This window comes from Eumetopias jubatus, unplaced genomic scaffold, assembly GCF_037043125.1.
Source record: "Eumetopias jubatus isolate StellerSeaLion01/CBP00866 unplaced genomic scaffold, mEumJub1_p1.0 scaffold_3, whole genome shotgun sequence".
In the NCBI taxonomy this organism is placed as follows: Eukaryota; Metazoa; Chordata; class Mammalia; order Carnivora; family Otariidae; genus Eumetopias; species Eumetopias jubatus.
Window position 1 is genome coordinate 106,765,408 of NW_028274809.1, and position 15,565 is coordinate 106,780,972.

General features: G+C 37.3%; 1 protein-coding gene across 2 annotated transcripts in view; it reads left to right on the forward strand.

Annotated features, from left to right (window-relative positions):
* The window catches only part of CNTNAP5 (contactin associated protein family member 5), an 855,278-nt gene that overhangs the window by 709,440 nt on the left and 130,273 nt on the right, over positions 1-15,565 (forward strand). For both annotated transcript variants that reach the window (XM_028101360.1, XM_028101361.1), the window contains exons 15-16: positions 10,892-11,019; positions 11,195-11,365. In XM_028101360.1, coding sequence (XP_027957161.1) covers positions 10,892-11,019; positions 11,195-11,365 — 299 coding nt within the window. The remainder of the gene's footprint in view (positions 1-10,891; positions 11,020-11,194; positions 11,366-15,565) is intronic.

The window sequence follows — 15,565 nt, forward strand, 5'->3', positions numbered from 1 at the left end:
CTGTTATCCACCTTTAAAACCTCACAAGAAACATTTACCCAAAGTTTAGCCGAAACTTTCCACGGCACATTCATTTTTCTTCTGGCTATCAGGGAGTAGTTAGAAATGGCCACTCTGCTCCAAAGTTATTTTTTTTTTAACATTCATTCATTTATTTATTTAGAGAAAGCACCCAAGCAGGGGGAGGGGCAAAGGGAGAGAATCTCAAGCAGACTCCCCACTGAGCATGGCCGCCCTATGAGATGCAGTGCTCAATTACATGACCCCAAGATCATGACCTGAGCTGAAATCAAGAGTCGGACACTTAACTGACTGAGACACCCACATAACCCCCAAAGTTATCTTTTTTTATATTTGCCTTCAACTTTTCCTTTTGGTAAATACATGTCTTATCCAGTCTCAGGAACTTGACCTTCACAAAGACCCTTCATGCCTTTCCCTTAAGATTTAATGAGACAGTTGCCTTTAGGGAGAAGATGCTGGATACATCGAAGGGGGTTAGGGTTTCCTCCCATAGGCTGTTCTTTGATTTCTCAGACCTTTCTTCAACCTTCCATCCCTGAGGTTCCCAGACTTTGTGCAGTGAGGGTGCTTCATCCTCGGTAGTGTCCTAAGATGGGGCAGGAATCCTGAATCCTTAGAGAAAGAAAAGGATCACCTCAGAATACACTAAGGCACTACCTCTTATTTATTTATTATTTCTTTATGTATTTATTTATGTATGTATGTATGTATGTATGTATTTATTTATTTATTATCTCTTCTGGTTGAATTTTATTATTTATGAATCTGTTTATGAGTTATTCCACTGCCTATTGAGTTTTGGAAGTGGTTTTTTCCTAGCAGGCAGAAAGTATGAAAGCTTTATCTGGATTTTTCCTCTCACTGAATTTCTACATGCATCCAGCAATATAATCAAGGCCTGCAGCTTGTGTTAGGGAGAAGTATGCATGGCAGGCACATGGCAGGTCCTTCATGCATTAACTGCTGAGAGAATGAATGAGATAATGAATACATAGGGTTTCCTTTCTCCAGATCCTCTCTCCTTGGCCAAATATGCCCTTCACTTTCTAGTTATAGTCTGCTGTTTCATTCATTACGTTTTTACTTAAAATGTGTGTCCTCGGGCAACTTGATTTTGGTTTGTTTACACTAAGTATCCCATGAGTACATTCCCAATTGTTTTTAGACAGAATGTTTTGTGGTGTATCAGATTGGAGAGAATAGAAGGCATCACATACACAAGAAAAGAAAGAACAATACAAAATTGGGGAAAAAGAACTTTTATCAGAGGTTGATAATTCAAAACCAATATATCATATCATTATTTAATAGAATTCTAGATGGAGTAAAATAGTTGAAAATACTCTAGATGCAGTAAAAAAATTCTACATGGAGTAAAAATTTTACCAAAGACAACATTTAGAATTGTTTTTTGTTTGTTTGTTTCAATTCAGTGATGCCACCATCTAGAAAACAAAACAAAGCTATAAAATACTCCTTTTAATGTTTCTAAGAAACAAAGATGTAGACTGAGACTTCTATTGCATTAGTTCTCTGTCAAGTTTTACAAATATACTATGTCTAAATTGTCTGTGGTGTCACATTACTTAGGTAATTGCAAAATTCTGAGTATCCGAAATAGAACTTGAAGTCAATATCAAGATTAAGAGTTTGCTTGTGATGTTGAACATTTTTTCATGTGTCTGTTAGCCATTTGTATGTCTTCTTTGGAGAAGTGTCTGTCCATGTCTTCTGCCCATTTCTTGACCAGATTGTTTGTTTTTTGAGTGTTGAGTTTGATGAGTTTTTTTATAGATTTTGGATACCAGCCCTTTATCTGTAATATCATTTGCGAATATCTTCTCCCATTCTGTGCATTGCCTCTTAGTTTTGTTGACTGTTTCCTTTGCTGTGGGGAAGTTTTTTTTTAATTTTTTATTGTTATGTTAATCACCATACATTACATCATTAGATTTTGATGTAGTGTTCCATGATTCATTGTTTGTGCATAACACCCAGTGCTCCACGCAGAATGTGCCCTCTTTAATACCCATCATCAGGCTAACCCATCCCCCACCCCCACCCCTCTAGAACCCTCAGTTTGTTTTTCAGAGTCCATCATCTCTAATGGTTCGTCACCCCCTCTGACTTACTCCCCTTCATTCTTCCCCTCCTGCTATCTTCTTTTTTTTATCTTGATGAAGTCCCAAAAGTTCATTTTTGCTTTTGTTTCCCTTGCCTTTAGAGACTCATTTGTGCAGACGACCACAGGGAAGGGAGGGGAAACTGAATGGGAAGAAATCAGAGAGGGAGACAAACCATGAGAGACTGTGGACTCTGGTAACAAACTAAGGGTTACAGAAAGTAGGGGGTGAGGGGATGGGGTAGCCAGGTGATGGGTATTAAGGAGGGCACATGTTGTGATGAACACTGGGTATTATACGCAACTAATGAATTGTTGAACAATTACATCAAAAACTAATGAGGTACTATATGTTGGCTAATTGAACATAATAATAAAAAAAAGACTAAGAATGTGCATTTACATAGTACATTTTATATAACATTTTGATTTGTACTATTATTGTATAACAACATATTATAATTATACTTAAAAATGCAATGAGTCTTTGGCTTCTATTTTAATTTGCCTACTTATCACTAAGTGTATGGCATTACTCACCTAAAGTAGTTCTTACTCAGATCCAAATTACATGAGCTTCTTCCCTCTTTTATCTACTTGCAAGTTTGCTCACAATTGTCAGTTCTGATACCAAATTTAGGTTTCTATATTTAACAAAGCATAAGAGGAATATTTCTCTTGCTTTTTTTTTAATTTTAGGAGTTCATTTTCATAAAATAAATAAATTCTATTATATACTTACTATAAAAATTAAAATATTTCAGAAATATTTAAGTAAGAAAGTAGAATCTCCTTCCCCATCACCGCTTGGATTCCTTACTTGTACCTCATATGTAAAATATGACACCTAGAGATAATAGTTGGGCATGTAGGGCATTTCCACATATAAATATCATCCTATACATATGCCACATTTACTAAATGTGAGATCATGTTAAGCATATTATTCCGCAACTTACTTTTTTCACATAAAATAATGTCTTGGAGAGCTTTTATGTGGCATTGTTAAACAAGCATGAAAATGAGTGTATCCTGTCCATTTTAATGGCTGCAAAGTATCCACACTATGGATGTATCATAACTTATTTTACCATTCCTTTATGATAAACATTTTCCTTGTAAATGATTTTTCATTCTTAGAAAAAAAGCTGCAATGAACATTTTTGAGTCTTGATTTATACCTTTTTCCACTTTGGAAATTATTATTTCTATTGCATAGATCTCCAGCTTAAAACTGTTAAATTATCCATTTTTCTGTTTTGATAGATGTGGCCAAATTGCCGAAGGGACTTAGGGTATTACATAGACCACAAAGGGATCAGTTCAGAACTGTATGCCCTGACTCTGTGGGGTAAATGATCCTCTCTACCTGAGGAGGAATGTGCAGAACTCACTGGAGTCAAAACAGGACCACATAGAAAGACATCAGTTATAACCTCTTTTTGCTCAGAACTTGCTGGAACCTTTAGCCAAGCTCAAACAGCACGGATAGACCCCCGGTGTCATTTTTGCCATGTCTGGCACCACTTCGGAGGTCCAGGGGGACACTCTTGGCTAACTACAGATAAATCCTAGCATCTCTGCACTTGTTTTTCAAAGTGCAGAGTCTTCACTATTAAGAAAAAGAAGGAGGAAGAGAGGAAGAGTAAGAGGAGAAAATAGTTCTATCTCCCTTGCAAATCTGCCTTATAGATTTTCAGTGAAAATATCATGAACTGATACACATAATACACTTAGAATGCACACAATTGTAGCTACTTTTTCTGGCAACACTCATTTTCTGGATGTAAAATGTAATTTATCTCTAAGTAACATATTATTATGTAATGAGATGATCAAATCCTGGATTTGTCAATTATTAACTATACAGCCTAAATCGTTTTGCCTCTCTGGCCTTCAGGTTCCATTTTATTAAAAAAAAAAAAAAGAAGAAAGAAAAAGAATATCTCTGGGGATTTGGGAAGGACTGGCTGAGTTAGCAGTAATTTGTGCATCAAGTAGATGTGCCATGAATTTGGTTCTCAAAAATCTGTTAGTCATCATGTTTATTAGTTTCCCTATTTTTACAGTATCTTAAATAAAAGGTAAGGGGCAACATTGATTTATAGAAGTTAAACTAATTTCTAAGAAAAAAATACATACATCTACATCATAAAATAAATAGAATTAAATAGCCAGACAGAACAAAGCTATCATTCAGCCATCTAATTCTAGATGAAATGAGGAAAGAACAAAAACAGGGCTGCTCTCCAAAAGTTCACTAGTGAAAATCGCCATGTAATGGATGGGTCTGCTCACAGTAGAAATAAACCAAGAGATTGCTTGTAAATGTGTAACCAAAGAGTTTGTGGGCTCCCAGAACTCCTGTCAAGGTGACCCAGGTGTAATCTCAGAGAATGCAGCACTGGAAAATGATTGCAAATTAGTAAACTGAAACCTAGTCAATTGAATTGTATCTTGTGTGAAGAAAGCCTGTATGAATGGAACGGGTATGGTCAGCCCAAGACCCGTGAGGGCAGCTCAAGGACTCAGGGCTGGTGCTGTTATTCCAGCACTGCCTGGGGAAGATGTAGACCAACTGTGGGAAGGACCAGCGTCCCCATATGCGAGAGCTGCTTTCTGTAGGAGTGAGACCAGGAGACCAGAGGAGCACCACAGTTACAGCAAAGGTGTGCTGTTCAAATCCTGGCCCCTCCATTTGCAGATGATGCACCCTGGGAAGGTTAGTCACTTCTATCAAATTCTGTTGCCTCTCCTGCACAAAGCAGGAGCTGATTACATTGCCACAGGGATGTTCAGGGGATAAAATGAGATCATGTGTAAAAATCTATTTTTACGCTCATACGGCCAAGGAAAGGCAAGAGGCACCTCCCACGCTCACATTCAGTGATAGGAGGGAGGCATTCAGCTGAGCCACAGAACCAGCAGTAGGTTCTAAGAATAGCAGCCCTAAACTCGAGGAATACATCTAACCCCTGCATCAGTTATTTTTTTGAAAGACCTCTCTGTAAAAGGCAACTGTGGTTTTAATAAGCATTTTATTGTCCACTCTACTATGTTAAACATTTTGGAATTTGGACCATACCTAGAAGAGACAGAGACCTCTTATCTTAACAAGGTTTTAAGCAATACAATATGAATCATGGTTCACATTTAAGCAACAGAGTATGAAACTGGGAGTCTTATGGAGGAGAAGCAGAGTAGGAAGACAGTAGTGAGATTGGCAGCAGGAAGCCAGTGTAGGTAGCCATTGCCAAGGACCAGGCAGAGACCCCGGAGCTCCCTCAAAATAGAAGTGAGGCCAGGAGGGTGAGGCTAAGGCAGCTGGATGGAGTGACATAAAGCAGGTGAGCTTGGTGGAAGCAGTGGATCAAGAATGTGGGAGGAGTGAGAAAAAGAGGAAGGGAAGACATGTGTATGTATGGCTTCAGCCGCTGAGAGCAGGGGGCCTCATCCTTCACAGAACTGAGTAACCCAGACAAGCAAGGGAGCAGCAACAAGTGGAGGGGGTTGGGGCATATTCCTTAGAGGTGACTTAGAAGTGACTGTTGACATCCAAGGGAGGTGTTCAGTGAGCAGCTGTGTTCATTGTGTGTGTAACAGATAGGAAGGCAATACTGAAATGCTGCCACAGAGTGGAATGAGTTAGGGGCTGACATATTCCATGGAAGTTAGCAATTCTGTGAGAGGAGTTGCCTTGGCATGAAAGGAGAGAAGGCTGATTGTGGGAGTTGAGGAGGCAAGGGAGAAGAAGAGCAGGAGATAAGAGGGAAAGTGCAGACAGTTCTGGGAAGAACTTTTTTGGCTCTACTGAATGCTACTTTCATTCATATCCAGAGCAGGTTAATCAAATTATGCCTCCAAAAATCTTCATCTGTGGTAGCATTTTTTTGATTAACTTTATACTCATAAAATCTTGAGGCTCATTAATAATAAAGTAATATTGGGTAGCCTTTGGCTATATTCATATACCAAGGCCTGATTTTGTTTTTCTCACATCTATTTGAGCAGAGCACTATGGTTTCAAATTTCTAAAATATTTACTGAAGAACTATAGTTTCTAAAATGTTTAAATATTTGCAAAATATTCCCCTTCACTTTCCTTATGCTGGGAACAGAAAACAAGTCTCCAGACATGGTCTGGTCAGTGTAGGGCAGAGAGGAATGGATATGACCTCCTGGTGTGCACTTGTCTATGTTACTGCAGTCTATGCTTGCATTTGCTTTTTTTGGCAATCAAGTGACACCCAACCTTTAATCTAATCCCCTAGGTCTTTTTTATCATGAAGTCTTAAGAAGGAAGACAAATGGAAACAATCGCCTTAACCAAAGTCAGGGCAGAATTACTGGCAAGCATTAACACAGTACCTCAGACTTGCAGACTTGCTTATGGGCATCTTGCAGGTCATTCCTCCCTTGCAGCCACAGGAAGTGGAGGGCATCAGGTCACCCACTCAAGGGAAGGCTGCACAGAGGGTCTTGAGACTCATCCACTCAGATTCACACAGGGGCTTCAGAGAGTGCTAGGGTCTTCACTTTTTGCATAATTTCTACCTTATGCATAATGTGTCTTTTTGTTTGTTTTGTTTTGTTTCTTACTTTCAAGTGACTAAAAGAAATAAGCATAGAATAAGGAAACAAGAAACTCTCTTAATAGGCTCAGTGACCCAAATGACTCTGCTAAAAGAAGTTTACAGAGCAGCAGTTAACCAAAATTGATTGGTTCATGAAAAAAAAAAATCAGCATGTGACTTTTCACCACATTTACCCCAATGATTCACTAAAGAAATCAGCAGCCCGTTTTGCTCTGAAATCCTGAACCTGGTAAAATCCCAAGATGCCCATAAAGGAAGAGGAGACCACATTGCTTCTGATGTGTTTTTCTATTAGCTCATGTGTGTTTCCTGAGGACCACACATGTCTGTGCCTTGTACCCTTGGAACCTCCATAAGTTGGAGTCTCTGCCCGGCATCTGCGACTGGTCTCTGCTCATTCATGTCAACAGTGAGGCTCCCTTTCTTGCTTTTCCTTTAAAAATTCTTTGTATTTCACATTTTTATTTCAAACATTACAGGGAATTTCAGTAACTATCGAATGCCTATTTTGTGTTAGTCAGTGGGTTAATAGTTTTATATATATTATCTCTTTTGATTATACAATATCAAATTGATATCATTATCCCCATTTTAGAGATAAGGAAACTGAGGCCTAGAGTGACCTCACTGACATTTTATAAGCTAGTGTATTGAGTCACATGGATTCAACCCATAATAGTCTGGTCCAAAGGGCAAAGCTTTTTCACTACAACATAACCATTTCTGCACTTATAAAGTACGTAAGTACCCTGTACCCTTAGGAAAAATCTTGTATGTTGTTCCAAAGGAAGACAAAGTCTATAAAGTGTTTGTCCTTGAGAAAGCAAGTTCAAACAAAAGAGAAAGGAAAACAAGTTAATGTGCAGAAAGAAATGTATGGCTGTAGACTCCCTGCTTATAAATGCGTACCACCCTAATTTGTATCACTGTATATCATCTTGTACTCTAAAATCCACTCCATCATCCACCCCTCCAAATATTCTACCCATTGATGTTTGAAATGTTTGAATCATACCTGTCACTCACAAACTGAATTAAATCCAATTTTATTCTCACTGTGACTTTAAGAGAATGAATAAATATGTAAAGTATCCTTGATGCCTAGTTTGTCCATAAGCTGAACACAACCCCAACCCTCACCTGCATTTTATTGGCCTGTGCAGTGTTGGTTCCCATCATACACTTTTTATTCTTTTTAGAATTTTAAATCCATTGTCAAGATTAAAAATTTGGGAAGTTTTACGTGACCCACTTTTTTGACATTCATAAAAAGCATTATTACTTGTTACTAATGAATATCACTGTTTCCTTTAGCCAAAAAAAAAAAAATATTTTCTACCAGTTTTCTTCTCTCCCTCTCTCTTTTTCTCTTTCTCTCCCTCCCCCCCATCTCTCTCCCTCTGACAATGAAGGTATATGTCAGGTTCCATTTGTTATCCAAACCAAAGCTGGCTTCACTTGTTTTTATTACTCATCTGGCCCCTGTAAGAATTTGAGTTTGTATCTAAAAAAATGTATTTTTGGTATTGTGCCTTGCATTATCAAATTAAATATGATTTTTTTTTTATCTGTTACTTGGAAGAGATTTTTATTCTTCGAGGGCTATTTGTATATCCCAACACTTTGACACAGGACATCAAATTGATGCAGACAAGATGCCATAGTGGGTAAGGGAGACAGTAGTTAGCATTGATAGACTACAGAATCTACCATTTTCACCTTGAAAATAAAAATGGAGAGAAACAAAATCCTAGAGCAATATAGTTTCTTCAGGATTACATATGGGTTTGTCTTTATTCGACTTTGATTACTTGGAATTTACTTTGAAATCTCTGCTTGAAAAGATATTGAATTATGAAGACTCAAATTTTATTCTGTGTCTTTGTAACATTCATAGATGTTCTTTCAAACAGAAACAAAAGTCTTATTCCTGATCCTTTGAATGGCCTCTAAATACAGGTACTCAAATAACAGAAAATGGATAGTGCATTTCTTTACCTTTTTGGTTACTTGACCTGAAAGGTGTGTGTGCAGGTGACTATTTTATTTATTTATAACCAAGATGAATTGATATGTTTTTCTCCAAATCTCATGAGTTGGAGGCCAAACATTAACATTTAATTTTCTACAATGTTCTTTGTAGTATGAGATCTCCAATATAGAATTATAGAATTATAACTGGATGCATAAAAAGATGGATTGACTTGCCTAAGACCACAGAGGTTCTAGGGACAAAGATAAGAACTAAAATGAGTGTTGCCACTACCATTTTTGAGCATTTACCATAGATCAGGCACCATGCTAAGTGACTGTATGATCTCATTTAATTCTCTCAGTAACTCTGTGTTATAGGCTTTATCTCCATTTTAAAATTGAGGATACTGGGGAATCTCAGAAATAAAATGATTTGCCCAACCTAACACAGCTAGGAACTCGGGACTTGGGATTCCAGAACAAATATGTGTGTTTCTGAAGCTAAGTCCTTAAAGCATCACATCACACTACTCCTGCCATGCCTCCCCAGTTAAGAATTTGGGATATTATTTTCTGGTCTCTAAACTCAGAGCTGTAAATGGTATGTAAATGATGATGAAATTTAACATTGATTTTGAGTGTGTGTTGAGTGTTTTATTGATTTCTTTGTGACTACAGAGAGAGAGCCAATATGAATCTGCTCCTTTGTGTTCTTGTTATAAAATTGCTACATTATATACTTTGCCCTGAATATTGGCCAATTCCCGTGCACCAGCAAGGTGATCCATCCTGTTCTTAACTAAGGCTGTGGTGGGTGGGGAGTCCCACTCTGTGCAGTTTTCAGACTACCTCATATGACTCAGTTCAGCTCATCATTTAAAGTTGGTAGCACACCTGATGGATGGAGCATGGAAATGAAAATGTCCCATCATTTTTTCTAGCAGGCCACCTGATGTTTGGATGAGTTAAATGGAGCAAGAAAACAAAGCAAAGTTCACCTTGCACACTTAAAAAGGCTTTGAAAAAATGTGGTTACTATTTCAAGACTTGCTGTAATATAACGTATTTTGTATTCCCCACCCCCGGACTTCTTTCAGAAATTTCAGTCTTTTATTAGTCATGAGTTTCAAATTATCATGTCAGAAAGAAATGTTAGCACATAATATAGAGGCTTCTTCAAAGCATACAAATATATTTATATTTGTTAAGTTTAGACATGGCTATTTTTGGCATGCTTGTTAAATTTAGACATGGGGTAGATACCATGTATGTGATCAAGGCCCTGCCTCTTGTGCCCTGTGAGCTTAGACAAAATATCTGATATCTATCTTAGACTCAGTTTCCTCATCTGTGAATGAAAATAATAATACCCACTGCACAAGAGTGTTGTGTGGGAAAAATATCCTTATCCCCTAGTATATTTCTGGCTCAGAATAGTTATTCATTCAATACAGGTTTCTTCTCTACACTTTTCTTCTCTCAGTTGAATGATATTCCTTACCATGAGTCCGAAAACACAGCTTTAAAAAAGGGAAAAACAATAGCTTCACCCTATTTATTTTTAATTTTTTTTTGCCAAAGGGTGACTAGTTATCTATTTGCATAATTAACAAAGACAGTCATTAACTCCCAAGATCTTTAAAATATAGAGCAAAATGAAAAGCAACAAACAGGTAACTCTAAAGACTTGTTTTACCTAGAGTTAAAATGTGATAAGAAACATCCCAAGCTGATTAAAACCTGTAGGCAAGTGGCTGGAACAAGTACTGGGAGTGATTTCAAGTGAGATTTGTGGTGCCCATTTCAAGTTAGTTACTGAGATAGCCAATCTCTGTGGAAAGAGAGCTGATGTTTAATGTTACATCAACAAGGCATTGGGCAGGTGGGATGCGTCAGCTACAACAAGCAATAGCAAGCTCTGTAAATTACCTGTGTTTCCGGAAAGACAGGGAAAATGTAAATTCCACTGGTTTTTGGAAGGTGGCCAAGGGTTTTGTAATTGGCATTCCAGTTTTTTGCATATGCTTATGAGATGAAAAGCCTTCTGGTTCCCCTCCCTGGCCTCACACCCTGCTGCTGCAACCACCCAAATCACCTTTGAAAAGAGGAGTCTTGGTAAAAGAGCCCCTATGTTACCCACATTTTCTCTCTCTTTTCTTAAATTTATGTTTTGCAGGACAAATGATACTGGCTTTCTTTCCTTCAAAGACCACTTGCCTGTCACTCAGATAGTTATCACTGATACCAACAGATCAAACTCAGAAGCTGCTTGGAGAATTGGTCCCTTGCGTTGCTATGGAGACCGTGAGTACTAAATCGAAAGAAGCTTTCTCTCTTCATTACATAAGCACAAGATGTTTATTCCCTATTCCTTTTCCCTGCAATGTCCTTCAGTCTTGAAAATTATTCACATGCCCAGTGATTTTCTACATCCCATTCTAAAACAATGAACCATGCTTAAGGGTTTTTTCATTTGCAGGGTACTTCTGGAATGCGGTGTCATTTTATACAGAAGCCTCTTACCTCCACTTTCCTACTTTCCATGCGGAGTTCAGTGCTGATATTTCCTTCTTTTTTAAAACCACGGCTCTATCGGGAGTTTTCCTAGAAAACCTTGGCATGAAAGACTTCATCCGACTTGAAATTAGCTGTAAGTGCCCTCACTTATGAATTTAACATAATGTCAACGGAAGTCCGAGTCTTATCTTTGCCACAAACAACTAGTACATGTTGATACTATCAACTATTAATGCCTCTGGAAATCTGTAAAATTAGTCATGATAATTTCTAGTTCCTTCTAATGCTTTTTGTTTTCTTATTGCTTATCTGTATTTAATCGTTCTCCCTTCAAAATGGTGCATTCTTCAAATTCTCAATAGATATCTATTACAGTGTGCTTTATCTGTCCGCGGGTACTGCTTACCTTTGACTTTTAAGCTTCCACACCCCAGAACTTTTTCACTTCAATCTCCATGGAAAGCTTAATGTATTATTATTATGCATTCTATTCATATTTAGGATCTACTTTTTGTTGTACTTTTGCTCTGAAAGTAACTTCCTGATTTATTTCCCACCATTAGGAGTGTGTGATTACAGAATTTCCATTGTCTTTCAACTACTTCACTATAAGCAGCAGTGTAGCTAAAGAATTTGACTCCCGGATATGGATCATTGTCTAACATCCCATCTCCTATATACAAGTTCTATTCAGTAATGATTATAAAGTTAAATGAAGAATAATGGAAATGTAAATGGCAAAATGTCCTCATATTGAACACCTACATGCAATAATACCAATAAAAAAATTCCAGTACAAAAAAGAAAAGACATGATGGTTCCTAATTACATTAGTCCTTTTTTTTTCCTAAATAAAAGGGACAAAAACATACCGTATATTGGTTTGTTCCAGTAATAGTCATATTAAAATTTCTTTTCCTTCAACTTTACTTCTGCATATTTGTGGATGAATTCATCAAAATCAATTGTCTTCACATATGTATGTTCAAAACAGAGTATAATCAGATTTGCCCATCTATCTTATATCGATCAAAGGATAGTTTTACTAATTTTAAATTTAAAATAATTTTTTTCACATTAAACAACAGACATGTAAATTTTAGGAAAGGTTTTAAACATAAAGATAAATTTGGTAGATATTCATAAAAATATTTTATTTTATAATAAATTCCAGAAATTATGATTCTTTCCACGTGATTTCTTCAGGATCAATTTTAGCAACTTTTAAATATCTCTGCAATCAATACAAAAAATTCCCTAAAATATTTTCATCAGAAATTTCATCACAGGTTACTATTCTGTTTGGTAAAATCTTATATAACTGCTAAAGTTTTGCAGTTGTGTGAGTTCTCTTTGGGTGCAATCTGTGTCCACAAGCCCTGTGATAATGTGTATTCATGTGTTTCAACAGTAGATTTGAGTTAAACAAGGATAGTGCAGTAATTGTAAAAATGAGAAATCAGAAGCTGAATTCTTACTCTTAAAACTAAGCCCATATATTTGAGTCTGCATGTTCAGGAGCCAAAGGTGTATCTGAAGTTGTCTGCATTAACTTCCCTCTTGAATATAATATTTATTAAGTGGTAAGCAATAAAATGTGCTTGAGGCTTACATATACATTATTAAAAATTCATACTGACATCAGCATTTGTTAGAACTTAGACCAACAAAAGGCTTTTTTTGGTGGAGGAATGTTTTTTCACTGATACTGTTTAGAATTTCTGGTGCTTGGCAATAATAAAAGCATCTACTTTGAGTTGCTTTTGCTGGCTTTCTGATTTTCTGCACTCACTGCCCCCCCCTTATTTCTTATACACGGATGAACTGCTCCCACCAACTTGCCCTTGTTATGCCCATGACCATGATGACTTGGGCTTGTCATTAGATGTCTCATTTATCTGTGTCTACACAGATGTTTTCCATAGTTTGATGAAGGCAATTGACCCATACTGTGATAGTGATGCAACTTCATGAAATACCCTTAAAAACATTAAGTAACGTCTTGGCAACAGGAGCTTGGAAATTTGAGAGCTCCAGAGAAAGAAACAAAAGTGCTAGCTGGCGGAGATGACTGAGGTGTTTGCACCAGCCCCCTGCAAATCACCAAACAGCTAAGTGTTTCTTTTGCAGTTATAGAACAATACATACAAGGAAAGAGATCTCTTTAATTGGTAGGTTTAACCTCCTTTTACTCTGACGACTTAGACTATTAATGGGAGGAAGCTCTTGTGGCTTTAGTGTGAAATAAGATCTCTCCTATCTAACTTAGCCAGGCTCTGAAAAGGTGGGGTTGAGTGCCAACCATTGCATAATATGGATATAATAACCTCAATGTAAATTTAATAAAAATCAGGCCCTAAGGCCTTTTGATTCATTAAAGCAGCAGCAAATGTCATGGCATATTATCACAAGGTAATGAGCAATGATTTAGTGTTAATTACATTTCAATGTCCGATTTGTTTGTACTTTCTGGTACTGTATTTTGTCCTTTGGGTTATACAAAAATGTTTTAAATGCAGATGGTATTTAATCTGATGAAAATTTAAAAATCCATTGATATAATTTTTTGCCATACACTTTTTCACCAGGTTGAAGGACATATATTTTTTAAAACAAGAAGATTTTATATAAAAATTTTAAAGGGGCGCCTGGGTGGCTCAGTTGGTTGGGCGACTGCCTTTGGCTCAGGTCATGATCCTGGAGTTCCCAGGATCGAGTCCCGCATCGGGCTCCCTGCTCAGCGGGGAGTCTGCTTCTCCCTCTGACCCTCCCCCCTCTCGTGTGCTTTCACTCTCTCAAATAAAATCTTAAAAAAAATAAAATCATGTTCATTTAAAAAAAAAAAATTTTAAAGTACAAGACTTCATATTTTTCAAAATATTGTATTTTACTATTATTATTTAAAAGAAAAAAAACAAATTGAAAGGGATCTTCCATTTCTTATTAACAGGTACACTCATCCTATGCCTTTTCTATAGATAAAATTTTCAGCCTAAGGGGTTCATAACAAGATACTTCTACAGATCAGCTGTTTATAAAGGGAATGGTCTTTAAACAGAATAGATTTCTCTGCCATCTCTAAGGAGTATTTCTGTATAACTATCTGAACAGAAGCTTCCAAAGTTGATATATCCATATTGTTCAACAGGGAACAAGAAGTCTTCATGAAATTTTCAATCCATTTCCTTCTGGGTCACTTCCAACTAAAATGTGTGAGTTATGTAGCCTTGAGATTAGTCCATATTCTATGAGAAACAAGACATTTCACAGTGTCAGGTTTTAGTGGAACTGTTTCAAATGAGACTGAGGGAAAAAATGAGATATTTTGACAATGATCTCACAATGGCTGTGAGGTTGGAAACATATTTTGGAGTGGGTGAGGAGGAGCAGAGGGGAATGTCTGTTGAGAGTCAGTGTGGTGTAGTAGAAAGAGCCTATTACTTAGAACCCCAGGTGGATTCAAATTTCCATCACTCTAAGTTTAATCCTGAGCATGTTCTTCACCCCCTTCATGCTTACTTTTGCAAAATGGGGTTTATGATACCCATATGCCAATCAGATGTATTTGGCTACAATTAAATAAAATTTGATTTGAACTGGTGGGCACAAGGATGGGGATTCACTTGTACTGGGACATGTGACTAAGTCCAGAATTGATGAGACACTTTATTTCTGGTTGGATTCATCAGTTTCATAGTGTTATCTGGATTCAATTTATTTCTCTCCCTGCACTGACTTCTGAATACCTTCTTCAGTCTAAAGCAAGCTCTCCTTCAAGGGAGAGCTGCATTTCAGCTGATGGGTGAAACTCCTGATGTGCAACACCTGAACACCTCTGACCAATGCCTCTGGCCATGGAAGTAAAGACTGCAGTAGTTTTGCCAGGGCCCACCTTTACACCTGGATAGGGGTGGAGTGTGGGGGGGGGGGGGGGTGTCTAACTCTCTCTAAATTCTGTAAAGGAAGAAAAATAATGTCCCTCTTAACTTCTCAGTTCTTGGCTGAGACCCCTGTAATAAAATACAGAGTAACAAGAGAAAAACTAAACAGAAGTTTACTAACATGCACACGTTGTATGTACATGGGAGATGCACTGAGAAACATAAGTAACTCAAAGAGGTGGCTTAGAACTATAGCTTATTATATAGCATGTTCAACAGAGAATAAATTTATGGAGAAATAATAGACAAAGGAAGGCAGTTTTAGGTTTCCAAGAGTAGTGATAAAGTCTAGTTAGTAAAGTTTGTTATGCAGATCCCTCTGATGACATCTCTAGACCGTTAGGGTCTAAAGTTGTCTCAAGGGGTGCCTGGGTGGCTCAGTCAGTTAAACA